This window comes from Loxodonta africana, chromosome 12, assembly GCF_030014295.1.
Source record: "Loxodonta africana isolate mLoxAfr1 chromosome 12, mLoxAfr1.hap2, whole genome shotgun sequence".
In the NCBI taxonomy this organism is placed as follows: domain Eukaryota; kingdom Metazoa; phylum Chordata; class Mammalia; order Proboscidea; family Elephantidae; genus Loxodonta; species Loxodonta africana.
In genome coordinates, this window is record NC_087353.1 from 98,920,601 (window position 1) to 98,937,023 (window position 16,423).

General features: G+C 54.4%; 1 protein-coding gene across 6 annotated transcripts; it reads right to left on the reverse strand.

The window, feature by feature from the left end:
• Positions 1–59: 59 nt before the first annotated feature.
• On the reverse strand, positions 60–16,332 carry PTCD1 (pentatricopeptide repeat domain 1). 6 transcript variants are annotated; one of them, XM_064296043.1, is made up of 10 exons: positions 16,203–16,301; positions 11,808–13,985; positions 9,590–10,110; positions 8,793–8,933; positions 8,152–8,370; positions 6,869–6,970; positions 4,299–5,006; positions 2,619–2,735; positions 1,986–2,168; positions 60–358 (listed from the first exon to the last, which is right to left on the reverse strand). In XM_064296043.1, the coding sequence occupies exons 2-10, from the start codon at positions 11,944–11,946 to the stop codon at positions 176–178; spliced, it is 2,313 nt and encodes a 770-aa protein (XP_064152113.1). In that variant the 5' UTR covers positions 11,947–13,985; positions 16,203–16,301; the 3' UTR covers positions 60–175. The 6 variants fall into 6 exon arrangements, with proteins under 6 accessions (XP_064152113.1, XP_064152112.1, XP_010594585.2 ...); XM_064296042.1 differs by having other exon boundaries at positions 11,808–15,839; positions 16,203–16,297; XM_010596283.3 differs by lacking the exon at positions 11,808–13,985 and having other exon boundaries at positions 16,203–16,332.
• Positions 16,333–16,423: the final 91 nt, after the last annotated feature.

A 16,423-nucleotide genomic window follows, 5' to 3' on the forward strand; every position in this document is an offset into this window, starting at 1 on the left:
CCAGCATTTGTCATCACAGCAACACCTGAAAAATGCTGCAGCTCTTACCCCAGACCACATTTTCTCTCCTCCATGACTCTGTGACTTTAATACAAAAGGGCCTCCTGGGCGGCCACCAAGCACTTGGGGTCCATGCACTGTTCCAGCGGGGCCCCAGTGTTGGAGGCTTCCACCATCACCTGTCCCCAAGGCCCCTGTCCACATCAGCCTTAGTCATGGAGCCTTGGTCCGCTTTGGGCTTGATCCTGAACTTCTCCCAGGGGTGGGGGGTTTCCTCGGCTGGCATCACTTTGAGCCACTGCTTGTAGTAAGCTCGGAAGCCGTCGATCTTCTCCAAGTAGGTGTTTTTCCCTTTGTACTGTGATTAGAAAACCCACAGTTAGAATCACCATGTGTTCCCTCAGCTAACCTCAAACCATGGCGGCTGCTTCAGGCCTCCCAGAGGCTCGGCCTGGCTCTTCTTGCTTCCAGACAGAGGGGAGAGAGCACGAAAGTAGTTAACACTCAATACGGGCGTAGCTTACAACAGAGAAACAGGTTCTAGGCAATGGGCTGTGCCATGAGGCAGGCCCAGAGCCACCCCAACAGTCATCTCTAAATGTGCTCCACTGGGCTCCTGCACCCATGGATGTCACCCGTCACCCCAGCCCCTGAGCTAGGATCACTGGGTCCCACCAACTCCCCCTCCACACGGCCACCACCTCCTGTCTGATCCCTGATGTCGGCACGGATGCAACAGTCTACACAGAGATGGGGGAAGAAAAGGAGGAACCACCAAGAGAGACCTGGGGAGGAATGTGTCAGAAAAAGTAGACTTCAGATAAAAAAGTATTCCCCGAGACGAAGACTGCTACCACAGATGAGAAAAGGTTCAAGACTCACAAGAGTTACCAGTTCTGTACTTGGATATTCCTAATGTAGCCTGTGACCATGAACTGAACCTAAGAGGCCCCTGGTGGGCCCTGCACCATAGGGTGAAGAGACAATCCACTAAATGGGGAGAGATTTTCACGTAACCAACAGAAAACAAGTTATCTGGAACATATAAAGAACTCCGAAGAATCAAGAAAAGACTAACCACTAACCTTTCAAAATGGCACTCAAGTGTCACACTGCATGGCCATCCCCACCTGTGCCCCATGCAGTGCCGATGGTCCCCTCCCTGCGTTGTGCTCCTCCAGGTCACAGTGGCTGTGGACGCTCTGCACGGGCTGACTCAGTCAACCCAAAAACCAACCACCCGAGCCTGGCTGCCTCAGCGCAGCAGAGAGAATGTCCATTAACACACGCCTTCCATGACCCTCTGCCCTATTGCTGCCCTGTTTGCTAACAAATAGCAGCCCAAACTGAGCACCAGGCAACAGGCAGCACTGGGGACCAGGGAGCAAGGCAGTGGGAGGCACCACTCTAAACAGCTCATTTCTTAGTGGACACACGACAGCCTATAAGACGTGGCGTCAAGGAAACAGTGCTGTATGCAGTGGGGAGGGGGACTTGGGTTGGGGAAACTCGTGGCAAGGTGTCTCTAATGAAGAGCCCTCAGGCCAATACCTGTGGGATGAGGGGGAGCCCACCACATGAGAAGCAGGGGACCATGTTAAAGGTAAACGAAACCGCTAAGTCAATTCCGACACGTGGCGACCCTATAGGACAGGGTAGAACTGCCCTCTAAGTTTCCAAGGAGGGGCTGGTGGATTTAAGCTGCCGACCTTTTGGTTACCAGCCAAGTTCTTAACCACTGCGCCACCAGAGCCCCAGAGGGTATACAAAAGGCCAAGGCAGGTACGTGCCTCATGCGGTCTAGAAAGTGACAAAAGGTCAGAGCGGCTGGGGATGAAGGTAGCAATGTGGCCGGGCCCACAAGCTGTGGGCAAAGGAGGAGCCACGGGACAGTTTTAACGGGGGAATGTCAATCCTGAAAAGCCAAGCCCGGGTGGGGCTGAAGGTCAGGGGGTTGACAGCACTTCCCAGCTTGGTACACATACCCGGTCAAAGGTGGGTGGGTACTCGGCTGCGAACTCCAGCTGGCGGATGACCACCTCGTTCACAGGGACATTGTTTCGCTGCATGTCCTTCAGGATGTCGATGAGGTAGGCGTAGTCCAGCCTCTTGAGGGCTGCGTTGATGAGGGTGCTGTAGATGTGGGTGTTGGGAGTCACCTGGGACTTCTGGAATGTCATAGGCACCAAAAATCACCAAGATGAAGGTGGAGCTGGGACAAAGCAGCCCACTGAGGCACGTCCAGCAGACCAGTGACCACGAGCCGTGCTCCCTCCTCCCAAAGGAAAGTCTGTGCCGGCTCTGTGGGCCCACCCCAGCCGGACCCTCTGAGCCCAAAGTTAAGAACATGGAGAACGAAGCCACTGCTGCTCCTGGAGCCGGTGGAGCTGGCGCGCAGTGGGCAGGAGACACCGTCTCAGCTCTTTGCTGTGGATTCACCGGTGACAATGTCATCACCGAAAGGTGACCACCCTCGAAAAGTAGCCGACATTGGCTGGGTGAGTCCTGTAGTGTCCAAGGGAAGCACTGAGGCCTGGGGGCTTGGGAGAGCCCGCTTCCTGCACCCAGCCTCCCGAGCCCCCCTCAGCCCTCGTGGCCTGCACAGGCCTGGTGCTCACCTGCATGTCGGCAAGCAGCTGCAGCCCGTCCCTTGGCCTGTGGCACCCAATGGCCAGGTTGCAGAATGTCTGCAGGTTGGGGACAAGCCCCCTCTTTGCCAGGACTGGCAACAGGGCCTGTGGGGACAGACATGGTGTCACTGTCACCACCAGCCCTGGTGAGAGCCTTGCTGGGTGAAGCCCTTGGCCGGAGACTGCAGATCCCAGGGGCCAGCTCTACTCCGAGGCCTCTGGCCCTCTGCTGACCACTTGCCACCCCCAGCCTTAGCTCAGCATTTGAGGCCACTCGGCCATCCAGCCGGGCTCTCAGCACCATCTCCCAGAGGTCATGCTCCTCTGCCTGGGCACCCACTTCCTGCCTGCCTGCCCGACCCACCCGTGGTGCCCCCTTTACACATGCCCCTCGCCTTAACAAGCGCCCTTCGCCTTCACGTTCTGTCCGTCCGCACTGCCCTGCATCCCCTCCCCATACCTCACATGCTCCTCTGCCGGCCACCCCAGGACACAGCCCTCCAAGTTTCCTGGCACTACGGCCAGGCTCTCAAGGGCCCGTGGCCCAGGGAAGGAGGGTAGAGACATGCTGAGAATGGTGTGGGCCAAGGGGCAGGCCTGAGGGCACAAGGAACCTGGCTGGGGCCTGGGGATAGGGGCCCCTGGGGCGGGCTCTGGCATTTTCACCTTGTGGAGAAAGGCGTGCTCAGGCCATGGGTTTAAAGGCAGGGGCTCCAAATGCCCCATCAGTGCTTCTGACAAGACAGGTGACACACAAACACTTGTATGAATAGACAAAGCCTGTGAAAGCCCTAGTGCCTGAGTCAGCGCTGCCTGGAGCTGACCCCTTACCAACTCCCCAAGTGCGAAGGATGGCTGCTCCCCCAGCCTCACTCCCTTCTAAACAAATAAGGGCGGCTGAGTCACAGGCTGAGGCTGAGCTTCCAAACACAGCTACAGGAAGAGTCAAAGAGGGGCCAGGCCTTGCCCAGGCCACTGTGGCTACCTGGTCCCAGAGCTCTGGCTTCACAGCCAGGAGACGGCCTTCCAGACCAGGCTCCGCCACTTACCGGTGGTGACACAAGCCCATCCCGGCCTCAAAGGGGCCAGTATAGTGAGGCAGTCAGGAGCAGGGACTGCAGGGACCGCCAGGGTTCACGCACTGGCCCAGCCCTCGCCAGCATGTGGCCGAGGGTGTGACTAGCCTCTCCGTGCCTCCATGTTCCCACCCGTGAAATGGGAAAACCCACACCCCAGCAGTACCCCTGGTCTGATTAGTAAAGAAACCATGGGTGTGATGCACACAGCACAGCATCCAGCAGTCAGCACAGTGTAGGGATGGGAGGTGACTGAAGGGGGGACCCTCACATGGTACCGTTCCGAGTCACCAGCCATCAAAGGCAGCCTCCTTGGGGGCACTTCTCAGACCCCCTCCCACAGGTCCCCACAGCACTGGTCCATCGCCAACGTAGGACACGTACCTGCCTCCCAGCAGGGCAGGGGTGCGTCACCTGGCTCGTGGGGGTCCCAGCACTTCCCAGGCCCAGAGCAGGAGCTCACGCCTGCCCACTGACCGACTGTGGGCTCAGCCGGCCACACCTGGCAGGCACACTGGGCCACTCATCCAAGGGTCAGAGTGAGGGGAGGGGGTTCCCACCCGAGTGTCCAGCGCTGCCCCCGAGCCCTCACCTTCGCCCCCTCCAGGTCACCCAGTCTGCTCTTCTTCCTCATCAGCGTGTTGAAGAACGTCACGTCCGCCTTCACGTGGTGCACATCCAGAGTGGCCAGCAGCGAGGACTCCGCGGGGCTGCCGGGCGCCACCACCTCAGCCAGCAGTGTGAAGGTCTTGATGTCGGGCTGGAGCCTGTGCTCCGCCATCTTGTCCAGGAAGCCGTCCATGCCCCCCATCAGGGCCAGCCTGTCCGCTGGCGTAGCCACTGTCCCAAGGGAGACCACAGATAGGGGTGCTGCCCTGAGGCTCAGGAGGTTGACCACCAGTCCTGAGGGAGGGGGCTGCAGGGCCACAGGGGTGATGGGTCCTGTGTGGTCAGGCTCCTCCGTGCTGTCCACCTCGGACTGGGCCTTGCCCAGGGCTCTGGCCTCCTGAAGCTCTGGAGGTACCGCCACTCCCTGAGAAGATTCCAGAAACAGCTGCCTCTCCAGGGCCTCCACAAGCAGCGTGGCCAACACGCTGCCGTCTGCCCCAGCCAGGGCTGTTTTCCTCACCCACTGCCTGTCTGCTGGGGGCTGAAGCAGGGCCGTCTCCTCCGTGGGCCTCAGGAGCAGCTTTGTGGCCACCTCTGGGTCCCCTAGGCCACAGTCCCGAGCAGCCCCCAGCAGCAGGTTGTAGCCATGCCGGCTCGGCTTGAGCCCCAGACTCAGCATCTGCCGCCACACCTGCTTGGGGAGAGAGAAGGCTCAGTCCTCGGGCCTTCCTCCTCTGAAGAGCCCTCAGCAGAGACGGCTCTGGGAGTTAGCAATCAGGCCAGCAAGTGGGAACGGCACAAGAAAAATCCAGAAAGTGGCCAACCCAGCTCCAAGCTCTGGGCAGCTAAAAATCTTAGGCAATTTGAAAACTCTCTAGGGGACTTCAAAGGGACTGATGTCCCTTACTTTCCTTCCCCACATACCCCAAAATTTTCTGGCAGTTTCATCCCTCCACTTTCTCCTGGGAACAGTCTTCACCCCGAGTCTCTGTCCACCCTCTGTGCTTCCCTTGGGAGGGAGGGCCTGAGAGGCCGGGCTCTGGAACAGTCTAGGCTGCCTTTAAGGCTGATTCCACTGCACTTGGGGAGTGTCTCCCGGGTACTCTGCCTGTGCCTTCCTCCGTGGAGGGTAGTTAGTGGACAGGTGAGAACTCCAGGGCTCAGACAGGTAACAGCACCGTGTGAGGGCAGGCTCGGCACCGGGCAGGCCGTGGCTGACCGCTGCCCCACTTCTCACTGGCTGTGGGCCCGGGAGCTGTCACGTACTCAGCAAGCTCGACCAACAGCAGCTGTGACCACACTCGGGCTGCTCTGACACCACAGCCGGCACCATTTCTAACACGCCACCAGGGCTCACTGCCCAGTGTACACAGCCTCCACTGCCACATGGGGCCCAAGCTGTGCACGTGACTTCCTGCCCTTGCCAGAGATGAGCACACAGATGAGGCGGGCTGGGCAGGAGGGACACTGTTGGCCAGAGAGGGGCTTGACAAGGGGTCTCGGCTGCCACATCCCACGGAGATGGGGTGACAGAGCTGAGGTTTGGCAGGGACAGAAGTGCTACCGTGAATGGCAGGGGTTCAGGCTTGAGCATCAGAGAGGCCTCAGTTCAAATCCCAGCTCCACCACTCACTGGCTGTGGGACTATAAGCAAGTAACTTAAGTTCCTTGGCCTCAGTTCCCCTGCCTGTAAAATGGGGATAGTGGTCCCCAGCTTAAGCAGTGTTTAACAAGCGCTTTATACAAACTGCCTGCTGCTGCTATTACACGTTAATTCTACCTAGGACAGATCTAGGCCAAGACCAGGAGGAAGGAGCCCTCGGCTGCACTTCCACTATAAGGGAGAAACACACAGGTGCCACCGTGTTCTACAGCAGAGCACTGCCGCCTGGGGCGTGGGCCTGGGCAGTGGCCCTGGTCCAGGGCTGTCCCAGATCACTGGGCTGAAACTCTGTGCAGAGAAGTCGCCTGAGTCTTACTGAAATGCAGATTCAGATGCAGGAGGCCTGGCTGAGGCTGAGATCCTGCATTTCCACAGCTCCCAGGGGGGAGACGCTGCTAGTCTGGGGCCCAAACTGCATGCTGGAGGCCTCTGGGTAATCTCCTGGGCCCTTCGATGAGAGCTGCTTTGGTAAGAGTGCTGACACTAACTCCCACCCGATGTAAGGCTTTATCTCTAGGACCTGGGGTGGCATCAGAGATCTCTCAGGGACTCAGTGCAGAGATGCTCACAGAGAACCTGGGGGGCGGGGGTGCCGCAGGTGTCCAGGGGGTCTAGGCTGGCCACAGAGAGTAGCACAACAACAGAGATGTGTGGTGAGCTGAGCCGCACTCCCTGGGCCGGCCAGGCTGACCTGTGGCCTATGCCCCCACTGTCTCTAAGGGAGAACAGCACAGCCTGCACGGGGGTGCTCGGAAGACCCAAGGGCAGCAAAGAGAAAAACGCCAGCCCAGGCAGCAGTGGGGGCTCGGGGACACCGAGGATCAGCATGGAGTGCCCCTGGTGCAGGGGCACACAAGAGGCAGGATGGGACAGAGCCAGGAGGGACTGACCTGCAGGGCGTATCGGAAGCCCATCTTCTTGTCCTGGATGCAGCCCATAAGCAGGAAATTAAAGGTCTCCCCTGTGACCGCATGACCTTTGTGGATAATTTCCTGGGGGACAGAGTGGAGGCTGAACTAGGGGTGACCGGGGCAGATGCTTCAGGGAAGAACCAGGCTCGTGCGCGTGGAGGCTGCAGTGCCCAATTCTGGTGCTGGGATGGCTGGAAACCACCCCCTGAGCTGAGCACCCTGACTGCTACCCCAAGCCCCTTGTTGCAGACCTCTCCCCTGGCCACGCCCCCTTCTTTGCAGGCCTTTCCCCCCACCCCCTGCCACGCCCCTGTCTTCAGGTCTCTCCTCCCCAGCTCTGCTCCCACCCCCACAAAGCCCACCCCAGCAAGCCACTCTCAGCCCATCCTCGAGGCCCTGGGACTGCACTGAGCTGGCTCAAGTCCCAGCCTCACCAAGGGCCAGTGTCCCAGGTCTTAGTCTCATTCGAGGAGTGGGGTCACAGTTAGGGCTTGCCTGAGGGAATCTTTGGAACAACCCCACGGACACCATGGGGCCTGCATACAGCAAGTAGTCATGGCACAGGTGACAGCTTGGCCTCTCGGGGGTGTCAGGGTTGGGCAATGCCTTCTTCAGACACTCCTCCCACATCACACTCTCCCACCTCGTCTTCTCAAGTCCCCCTTTCTGTCCTTATCGGCGTGTGGACTCCCCCCAGCTCCCACCCCCTGGGGCCTCCTCCTCTGTCACCAACACTTCCGGCTCAGTGAGGTTTGGCCCAAGTGCACTCTTCTGTACACCACAGCTGTCTCTTAGCTCTCTCTCTCGGATCCCTCCCCACACCACTCAGAGTGGCCTGCTTAAAACACCAATCTGACACCCCTGGAGAGGGCCAGTTACACTGTGCTCTTCTGGAAGCTTTCAGCACCTGCTTTGCCCACAGCACCCTTAGGAGCTGACTCACAGAGGGCAGCCAATCTGGAGACTAGCCAGCAACAAGTAGGCTGCCTGAGGGGAAATGAGATGTCCAGACCACCTAGAGCTCCCTTCTCAGTGGCACTGCCAGGCTCCCACAGGCTCCTCAAGGTAGTGCACACGACTTGCCACTCTCACACGTCAGGGGCCGAACACTCAGTCAGGCTGGGCCTCTGACAGCAGGAGCCTTGTCAGAGTCATCCGTGGGCCCTGGGACCTACACTGGCCCAAGCCTTCCTGTGTGACAGGAGACGGAAGGTCCCACCCAGGACCCGCTCAGGACTGGGCGAGGAGGGGAGGGTGCCCACCTTGAACACATCGAGGCACATCCTGAGGTCTGAGCAGCGGGCAGCTGTCTTCAGCAGGGCATGGTACGTTTTCAAGTTGAGCTGGAAGTTTCTGGCCCTGAGCTGCTGCCGTAGTTTCAGGGCACACTGCAGAGCGGAGTCCTTCCAGGGTGACTCAGCACAGGCGTTGAACAGGGCTGTGTAGGTGGCGTCCGAGGGCTCCAGGTCCCGCTTCTTCATCTGTTGAGAAGAGGAAAAGCTAGAGGCAGCTCCGGGATCAGCCAAAACAGGAACAAGCAAGAGGGAGTAGCGGTGAGTCCGTCCATCACTGAGTTAAAGTCTGGGACAGCGCACGGCTGAGGCAAGGGTGGATGAGGCAGTGGAGCCTGGCTCTCCAAACCTGACTCAACCAGAGGGACTCTGAAAACTGACTCCCCGCCCCTAAAAAGACACCAGTCCCCCTGAGAACTCATCAGGTCACTCTGGAGCCAGGCACTCAAGGCAGGGGGCTCCCAGGGCTCCGACCACCAGGCACGACTCGGAGGCCCTGACTGTTAGGGGGCTGTGGGGAAGCGCCCTAGCAATGACATGCTCCAGGCCTGCAACTGGCGCCTTCTGATCCCAGAGCCTGGCTCTCCCTCCCTGCACCCCGCCTCACTCACGTCGTTGTAGAGCCGGAAGGCCTTCTTCAGGTAGCCAGCCCGCCCGCAGCCCCCGATCAGCACCGTGTAGTTGTACTCCAGGGGCTGCAGCTGCTCCTCCTCGAGCATCTGCCTCTCAAACAGGTCCAGGGCCTCGGCCAGCTGTGGGGGTGGGGGGGCAGGGAGGGGCTCAGGACAGCCGCAGAGGGACCCTTCCAGCCAAGGAGCCAAACGCCCACACTGGGTCTCTGCCTCTTGGTCCCACAGGCTCCGCAGTACAGAAGTGACCTGGTGACCGGGAGGGAAAGAAGGAGCATCCCCCCTGGTCTCCCACCACCTCTCTGCTAGGACTTCGCCCTCCGTTTCCCTCCAGGGATACTGAGACCTCCCTGAAGGCAGGGACCAGGCCTTTTGCACCTCTGTGTCCAGGAGTGGAACCTAGGGCCTGGCACTCAGTAAGTCCTCAGAAAACGTTAATTCAGTGAATTGCAGTATCACCCTGCCCCTGCGTCCTGGTCCTTCCTTTTCACCCTTGGTGACCTCATCCTGTATGGCAGCCACCTGGGTTCCAGCTGGATGGGAGGAGAGGTTCTCGTCAGTTTGCTGGGTATGCTCAGAGCCATGGTGCCCACAACTCCAGGGGACCATTCACAGCCACAGGCTCCTGAAGAGTGTCCTAAGGGTGCAGGGCAGCAGTGCTGGGTGAACAGGCTTCCTCTGACTGCAGCCCCCCGGGGCCCGCAGCTCCTCTCTGTCCCCTCCCCTCACAAAATACTGGGCACCAGAGAAGCGGAAGGCAGCGTGCAGACGTTCCTCACCTTCCCTGCCCTGATCAGCTGCTTGCACCGCAAGAAGTACCAGTAAGAGTTGTTGCCTGGGCCCCGCCATGACTTTGGCTCCTGCTCCCCTTCCTCGTCTCCCTCCACACTCTGCGCCCCGGTCTGCAGCTTATACAGCTGGGCCGTCGATTTTCGAAACATTCTCCGAGAAGAGTATTTGTTGGAGAGGGTCCCAAAGCCTTCCTCCTCCTCCTCCTCCTCCTCCTCTGCGTCCAGCGTGGCCGTGGGGCTGGGCTGGCTCGGGTCAGAGCCGAGGCCACTCGTGCTCTTCTGGTTCCCCGGATTGGGAGGCAGCTGCGAAAGGGAGCTGCTGGAGGCCGCTGGCGTCGGCCAAGTCAGTCCTGCAGCCCGTAGCCATGGGGGCCCCTCTCTGCCTCCTGCCTGCCTGGTTCTGTGCAGGTAGAGGTGCTGGAGGACGGATAGTCCTGCAGGCCGGGGGCTGGAGAAGAGCCGGGCGAGTCCTATGAGGTTCATCTCTGGCCTTCCTCTCCCTCCCCAGCCTGGAACAAGTCAAAAAAATAATGAAGTCAACTCAGATTCGTAGTCACAAAGGGTAGAAAGAAAACAGAGAAGTGGTTAGAAATGTGGGTCCTGAAGCTAAAAACCCTCAGTTCAGATTTCAGCTTTGCCACACAACCACTCCAGTGTCCCTGGGCACTCACGCCTCCGGCCTCAGTCTCCTCGCCTAACAAATGGGGTTAACAGTGTTTCCCACACAACACTATCAGTCATCGGATGCGGTCTCTCGTACACAGCATGTAGCCCAGAGCTGGTACTCCACAGACATAAGCTGTTATCGTCATCACCACCAATTACGGCCAAGTTGAGTCCAACCCATGGCGGCCCCTTGTGTGTCAGATCAGAACTGTGATCCATAGGGTCTTGGATGGCTGCTTTCTCTGGAAGTAGGTCACCAGGCCTTTCTTCCAAGTCACCTCTGGGTGGACTCAAACCTCCAACCTTTCAGTTAGCAGCCAAGCACATTAACTGTTTATACCATGCAGAAACTCCTACTCAAAAAAAAAACAGGTGTTTATTTTAAACGTTCAATACGATGTTATTTATTGTGCTGCTCAAATCTTTCCAACTTTGGCCACTGGGAGCACAGTTCTACTCTGACCTACATGGGGTCCACCATGAGTTGAGATCAACTAAATGGCAACTGGTTTATTATGATGGTGATCACGTCCTGATCCAAGAGGGCTAGCGCCGAAGTCAGACCTGGATCTGCATCTTAGCTCTGCCAGAGCTGTCTGACGGGGCCAATAACCTAAACTTTCCTGTGCCTCGATATCCTCACCTGCAAGATGAAGATAACCTCACTCGGCTCACAACAAGGCTGCAAGGACGAGATGTGTTTACCACAATGCCTGACATTTAACAGGTGTTCGAAAATAACAGCCATTAACCCACTGACCCACTGCCATGGGGTTGATTCCGACTCATAGTGACCCTATAGGACAGAGTGGAACTGCCCCATAGAGTTTCCAAGGAATGCCTGGCAGATTTGAACTGCTGACCTCTTGGTTAGCAGCTGTAGCACTTAACCACTACACTACCAGGGTTTCCAAATAACCATTATCATTTATTACTAGGAAAAAATTGTCGGCAAGCTGGGTCTCGGCACAGGGGAGCTGACCAAACATTTCTTTTCTGCAAAATTTGTGGACAAACGAGCCATAGCTGTGCCATCCAATACGGTAGCCACTGGCCATATGTGGCTACTGAGCCCTTGAAATGTGGCTAGTCTGAACGGAGGTATGCTGTATGTATGAAACACACCCTGGATTTCAAACACTTGGTACACCGAAAAGAATGTAAAATATACATATTGATAATCTTTTCACATGTTGAAACATTTTGGTTATATTGGGTTAAATGAAAGATATCATTAACTTTAATTTCAGTTTCTTCTTACTTTATTTAATGTGACTACCTGAAAGTTTACTTGGATCCACAATTAACGCCCATGGAAGCAGCAGTCAAATTGAATGCTGTATTGCTCGGGCAAATCTACGGCAAAAGTCGCCTTTAAAATGTTGAAAAGCAAAGATGTCACCATGAGGACTAAGGTGTGCCTAAGCCATGGTGTTTTCAATTGCCTCATACGCATGCAAAAGCTGGACAATGAATACGGAAGGCTGAAGAAGAATTGACGCCTATGAATTATGGTGTTGCTGGAGAATACTGAATATACCATGGACTGCCAGAAGAACGAACAAATCTGTCTTGGAAGAAGTACACCCAGAATGCTCTTTAGAAGCAAGGATGGTGAGACTTTGTCTCACATACTCTGGACATGTTGTCAGGACGGACCAGTCCCTGGAGAAGGACATCACACCCGGTAACGTAGAGGGTCAGCGGCAAAGAGGATGACCCTTTCCAGATGAACTGACACAGTGGCTGCAATAACGGGCTCAAACACAGCAATGATTGTAAGGATGGTGCAGGACTGCGCGGTGTTTCTGTTCTACGTAAGGTCACTATGAGTTGGAACTGACTCAACAGCACCTAACAGAGACAATAACTTAGAAATTTTAAATTACATAGGTGTTAACGTATTTTTATTGGTCAGCGCTGGGTTAGAATCTAGCCTGACTACTTTAAAACCCTTTCATAAGGTTTAGGGTCACGGTTTTGAGGGTCTGTCCAGTCAATTGGCCTAATAACTGTTTTTAGAGTCTTTCTACCTCCTAGTTTGGCAGGTAGTGCCTGGGGTCTTCTGAGTGGCCATCCAACATACAATGATTGGTCTCTATCTGCCTGGAGCAGCAGAGGAAGAAGGAGACCCAGGGAACAGAAGGCAATGGACTGCAGGTCTAATTGCCTCCGTGAACTACAACCTCCACTGCCATGAGACCAGAAGAACGGGATGGTACCCGAACACCATTACTGAACATTTTGCTCAAGAACCCAATAGATAAATCCCGATCAAACAGAGGAAAAATACAGAACAGAATTTCAAATTCTTAGAGGAACCAGACTTATTAGACCCACGGGGACGGGGGGAGCCCCCAAATCTATTGCCCTAAGATAACCTTTAAACTGTGAACCAAAACTATTCCATGAAGTCATCTTCAAACTAAACAACAGTTTAGATCAACCAGTAAAGAATGCTGCTTTGAGCAGTGCATTCTTTGAAAGAAATACCTATATGAGATCAAACTGACAACAGTAACTCAAAAACACAGAGAAGTTTAGGAAACAGAGAGTTTAAGTTACTGGTTGTGAAACAATATGAGTACAGAGAGCAAGACTGATGATACAAGGCAAAGAGTATACCCAACGTCACGGAACTGTATAGGCAGAAAATGCTGAATGAGTGTGCATTGCGTTATATATATTTTCACACACATACAATACATACACATACAAATATACATATATGTATACATTTACATACAGAAACCCTGGTGGCATAGTGGTTAAGTGCTATGGCTGCTAACCAAAGGGGCGGCACTTCGAATCCACCAGGTGCTCCTTGGAAACTCTATGGGGGCAGTTCTACTCTGTCCTATAGGGTCACTATGAGTCGGAATCGACTCAACGGCACTGGGTTTGGCTTTTTTGAGAATGTATACATATGTGGACGTACACGTATATATACATATATAAAACAACCACAACAACAAAATAAAAACACTTCCATAGAAAACACCAGAACCACCGGCATGAAAATTTTCAAGGTCTAGTTATATTAGAAGGTCAACACTGGACCTCAGAAGGGATGGTAGGTTGAACAGGTTAAGATCTGAGGCACAGCAATAGGAACAGACTGCCCAGGTCCCCCAACAGGGCTGTGGGTGAGCTGGGCCTGCACACAGGCTGGACTGGCTTTGACCTCAGGCCCATGCAATATATTAGACAGCCTCTCTGGACCACCGCCAGAAAAACCTCAAAACCAAACCCACTGCCATCGAGTCAATTCCAACTCATGGCAACCCATATTTTATGAATAAGACGGCTCCCTATGGCTTTCTTGGCTGTGAGCTTTATGGAAGCAGATTGCCAGGCCTTTCTCCTGCAGTGCCGCTGGGCAGGTTCAAAACATCAGCCTTTCGATTAGTTGTTGTCAAGTTGGTTCCAAGTCATAGCAACCCTACATACAAAAGAACAGAACACTGCCCTGTACTGTACCACTCACAACCATTGCTGTGTTTAAGCCCACTGTTGTAGCCACTGTGTCAATCCATCTGGTTGAGGGTCTTCCTCTTTTTTGCTGACCTTCTAGTTTACCAAGCATGATGTCCTTCTGCAAGGACTGGTACCTCCTGATAACACTTCCAAAGTACGTGAGCCATCTTCACTTCTAAGGAACATTCTGGCTGTACTCCGATGAGTAGCTGAGTGCAAACCATTTGCGCCACCCAGGAACCTGACCACCACAGGAAGAAAAAAAAAAAATTACCATCGAGTCAATTCCGACTCATAGCAATCCTATAGGACAAAGTAGAACTGCCTCACAGGGTTTCCAAGGAGCGGCTGGTGGATTCAAATGGCCAACCTTTTGGTTAGCAGCCAAGCTCTTAACCACTGCGCCACCAGGGTGGCCTGAATTCAGCATCTGATGAAACCAAGGACTCCTCGGAATCACGTGTTCACATCCATTCATTAAAATACATGGAATCAAAAAATATACTCTAAAAATGTTTTAAAACGAAGGTATTTGCTGTCCTGATATTGTGATAATCAGGGCAGGGTCAACTGTATTAAGACTACACATGTGTTCCTAAACCTAGTACTTCCCCTGTTGTTGTCAGGAGCCTTCGAGTCAATTTTTGACTTGCAGCGGCCCCATGTGAGAGTAGAACTGGCCCACAGGGTTTTCTAGGCCAAGTTGCTGAGTCGGAATCAACTCAGTAGCAACTTTTTTTTTTTTTTTTAATAGGTAATCTTTACAGAAGCAGATGGCCAGGTCTCCCTCCCACAGAACCGCTGGGTAGGTTCAAACCGCCAACCTTTCAGTTAGCAGCTGAGCACTCAACTATTTGTGCCACCAGGGCTTTTACACAGGCTGATAGCAAACCAAGTCTAATTTACCATACAACCATCTTGTGTGGGGAACAGCCCTGAATCTAGTTATCTTTGTGCAAACTTCAGAAAAAATAACAGTATAACTAGCGCAGTAACTTGAAAAGAACCAGGGCTAAAGAGGGCATGAACAAGAGAAATTCTGTGATTATCAACCAGTTGTCATGAAATGAGTTGTAAAATTACTATGTTTTATTTTCTAGGGTAAAAAAAAAACAAATATGCTATACTAGCATATATGCTTCTTTTTCCTATAATTTTATTTTTTGTTAAGAGTATACACAGCAAAAGATACACCCTTCAACATATACAATTCAGTGACATAAATAACGTTTTTTGAGTTGTGCAACCCTCCATTTCTAAGTTGTTCCTCCCCCATTAATATAAATTCGCTGCCCCTAAGGTTCCTATCTAATGTTTAGTGTTGCTGATGTCAACTTGGAAACCCTGGTGGCATAGTGGTTAAGCGCTAGGGCAGCTAACCAAAGGGTTGGCAGTTTGAATCCGCTAGCTGCTCCTTGGAAACTCTACAGGGCAGCTCTACTCTGTCCTATAGGGTTGCTATGAGTTGTAATCGACTCGAAAGCACTGGATTTGCATGTCAAGTTAAAAGATCTTAAAAGAACATAATGCTTAAGGCAGACATTTTTTAAAAATAATTTTTATTGTTTTAAGTGAAAGTTTACAAATCAAGTCAGTCTCTCACATATAAACTTGTATACATTTTACTACATACTCCCACTTACTCTCCCTCCTTCCAATCTCTCCTTTTGTGACCGTTTTGCCAGTTTCTGACCCCCTCTACCTTCCCATCTCCCCTCCCCGATGCAAGTAGCTCACTCCTCACATCAGCATCTCTCTCCAACCCATTGTCCAGTCCAATCCATGTCAAGGCAGACATTTTTTATTGATTAATCAACTACTGTTTGGTTTTGATAAGACTTCAAGGTTTAAAGATTATCTCTGGGCAAAGTTTTGGGGGTTCGTGCGCCACCCATGGCTCCAGAATATACACTTCTTTTTCAGCACATTAAATGCCAAGGTCAAAGGGGCGCGAGGGCAACTGTCAGCTCCAGGTATCACCACGTGGCGGTTACAGGTATCTCCCACAGTATTTAACACCACGGCTTTGAAATAACAAAGTCTCTGACGCTGCATACGCTACTTTGGTCTGTTGCCTCCGTCATGGAAAGAAATGCTAAATTTCACAAAGAGAAATCAACGGGGTCACCTTCTCCCTACAAGTACAGTGATCCCAGGTTAATAATTCCTGTACTGGGGACACGCGGCCGCTGCTCTCCCTCGGAGGGACCTACCGACCCCCAGACGCCTACGGGACCTCTGGCCAACTACCACCGCTCTCCACAAAGGCCTTCAGGGCCTCGGGTTCCTCATGGGACGTTCCCCGCCCCCGCGTCGCCAGTCGTCCTGTCCCCGCCTCGGCCCGCTACCGGTTCGCCCCGGCCCCCTCCTCGGTCCCCGCCCCGCGTCGCTCCCCGTCCCGTCCCCCCGCGTCTCCCGGTCCCGGCCCGCGTCGCTCCCGCCTCGCCCCGCCGCTCACCTAGCTCTCCGTCCCGGAGTCGCAAGCCTCGGCCCGGCCTTGCACGGACGCCGTCAGCGTCGCGAGATCGGCGCGCAGTTTTACGATTTCCGAGGCCGCGAGGCGAGGGAGCGCTCGGCTGGCGACTAAACGGGTCTCGCGGAGCGGCTCGTGCTCCGCGCTCGATTGGCCCGGTCTGGACATGTGAAGCCCCGGCCGGCGGGCTGTGCTCCCGGCATGCC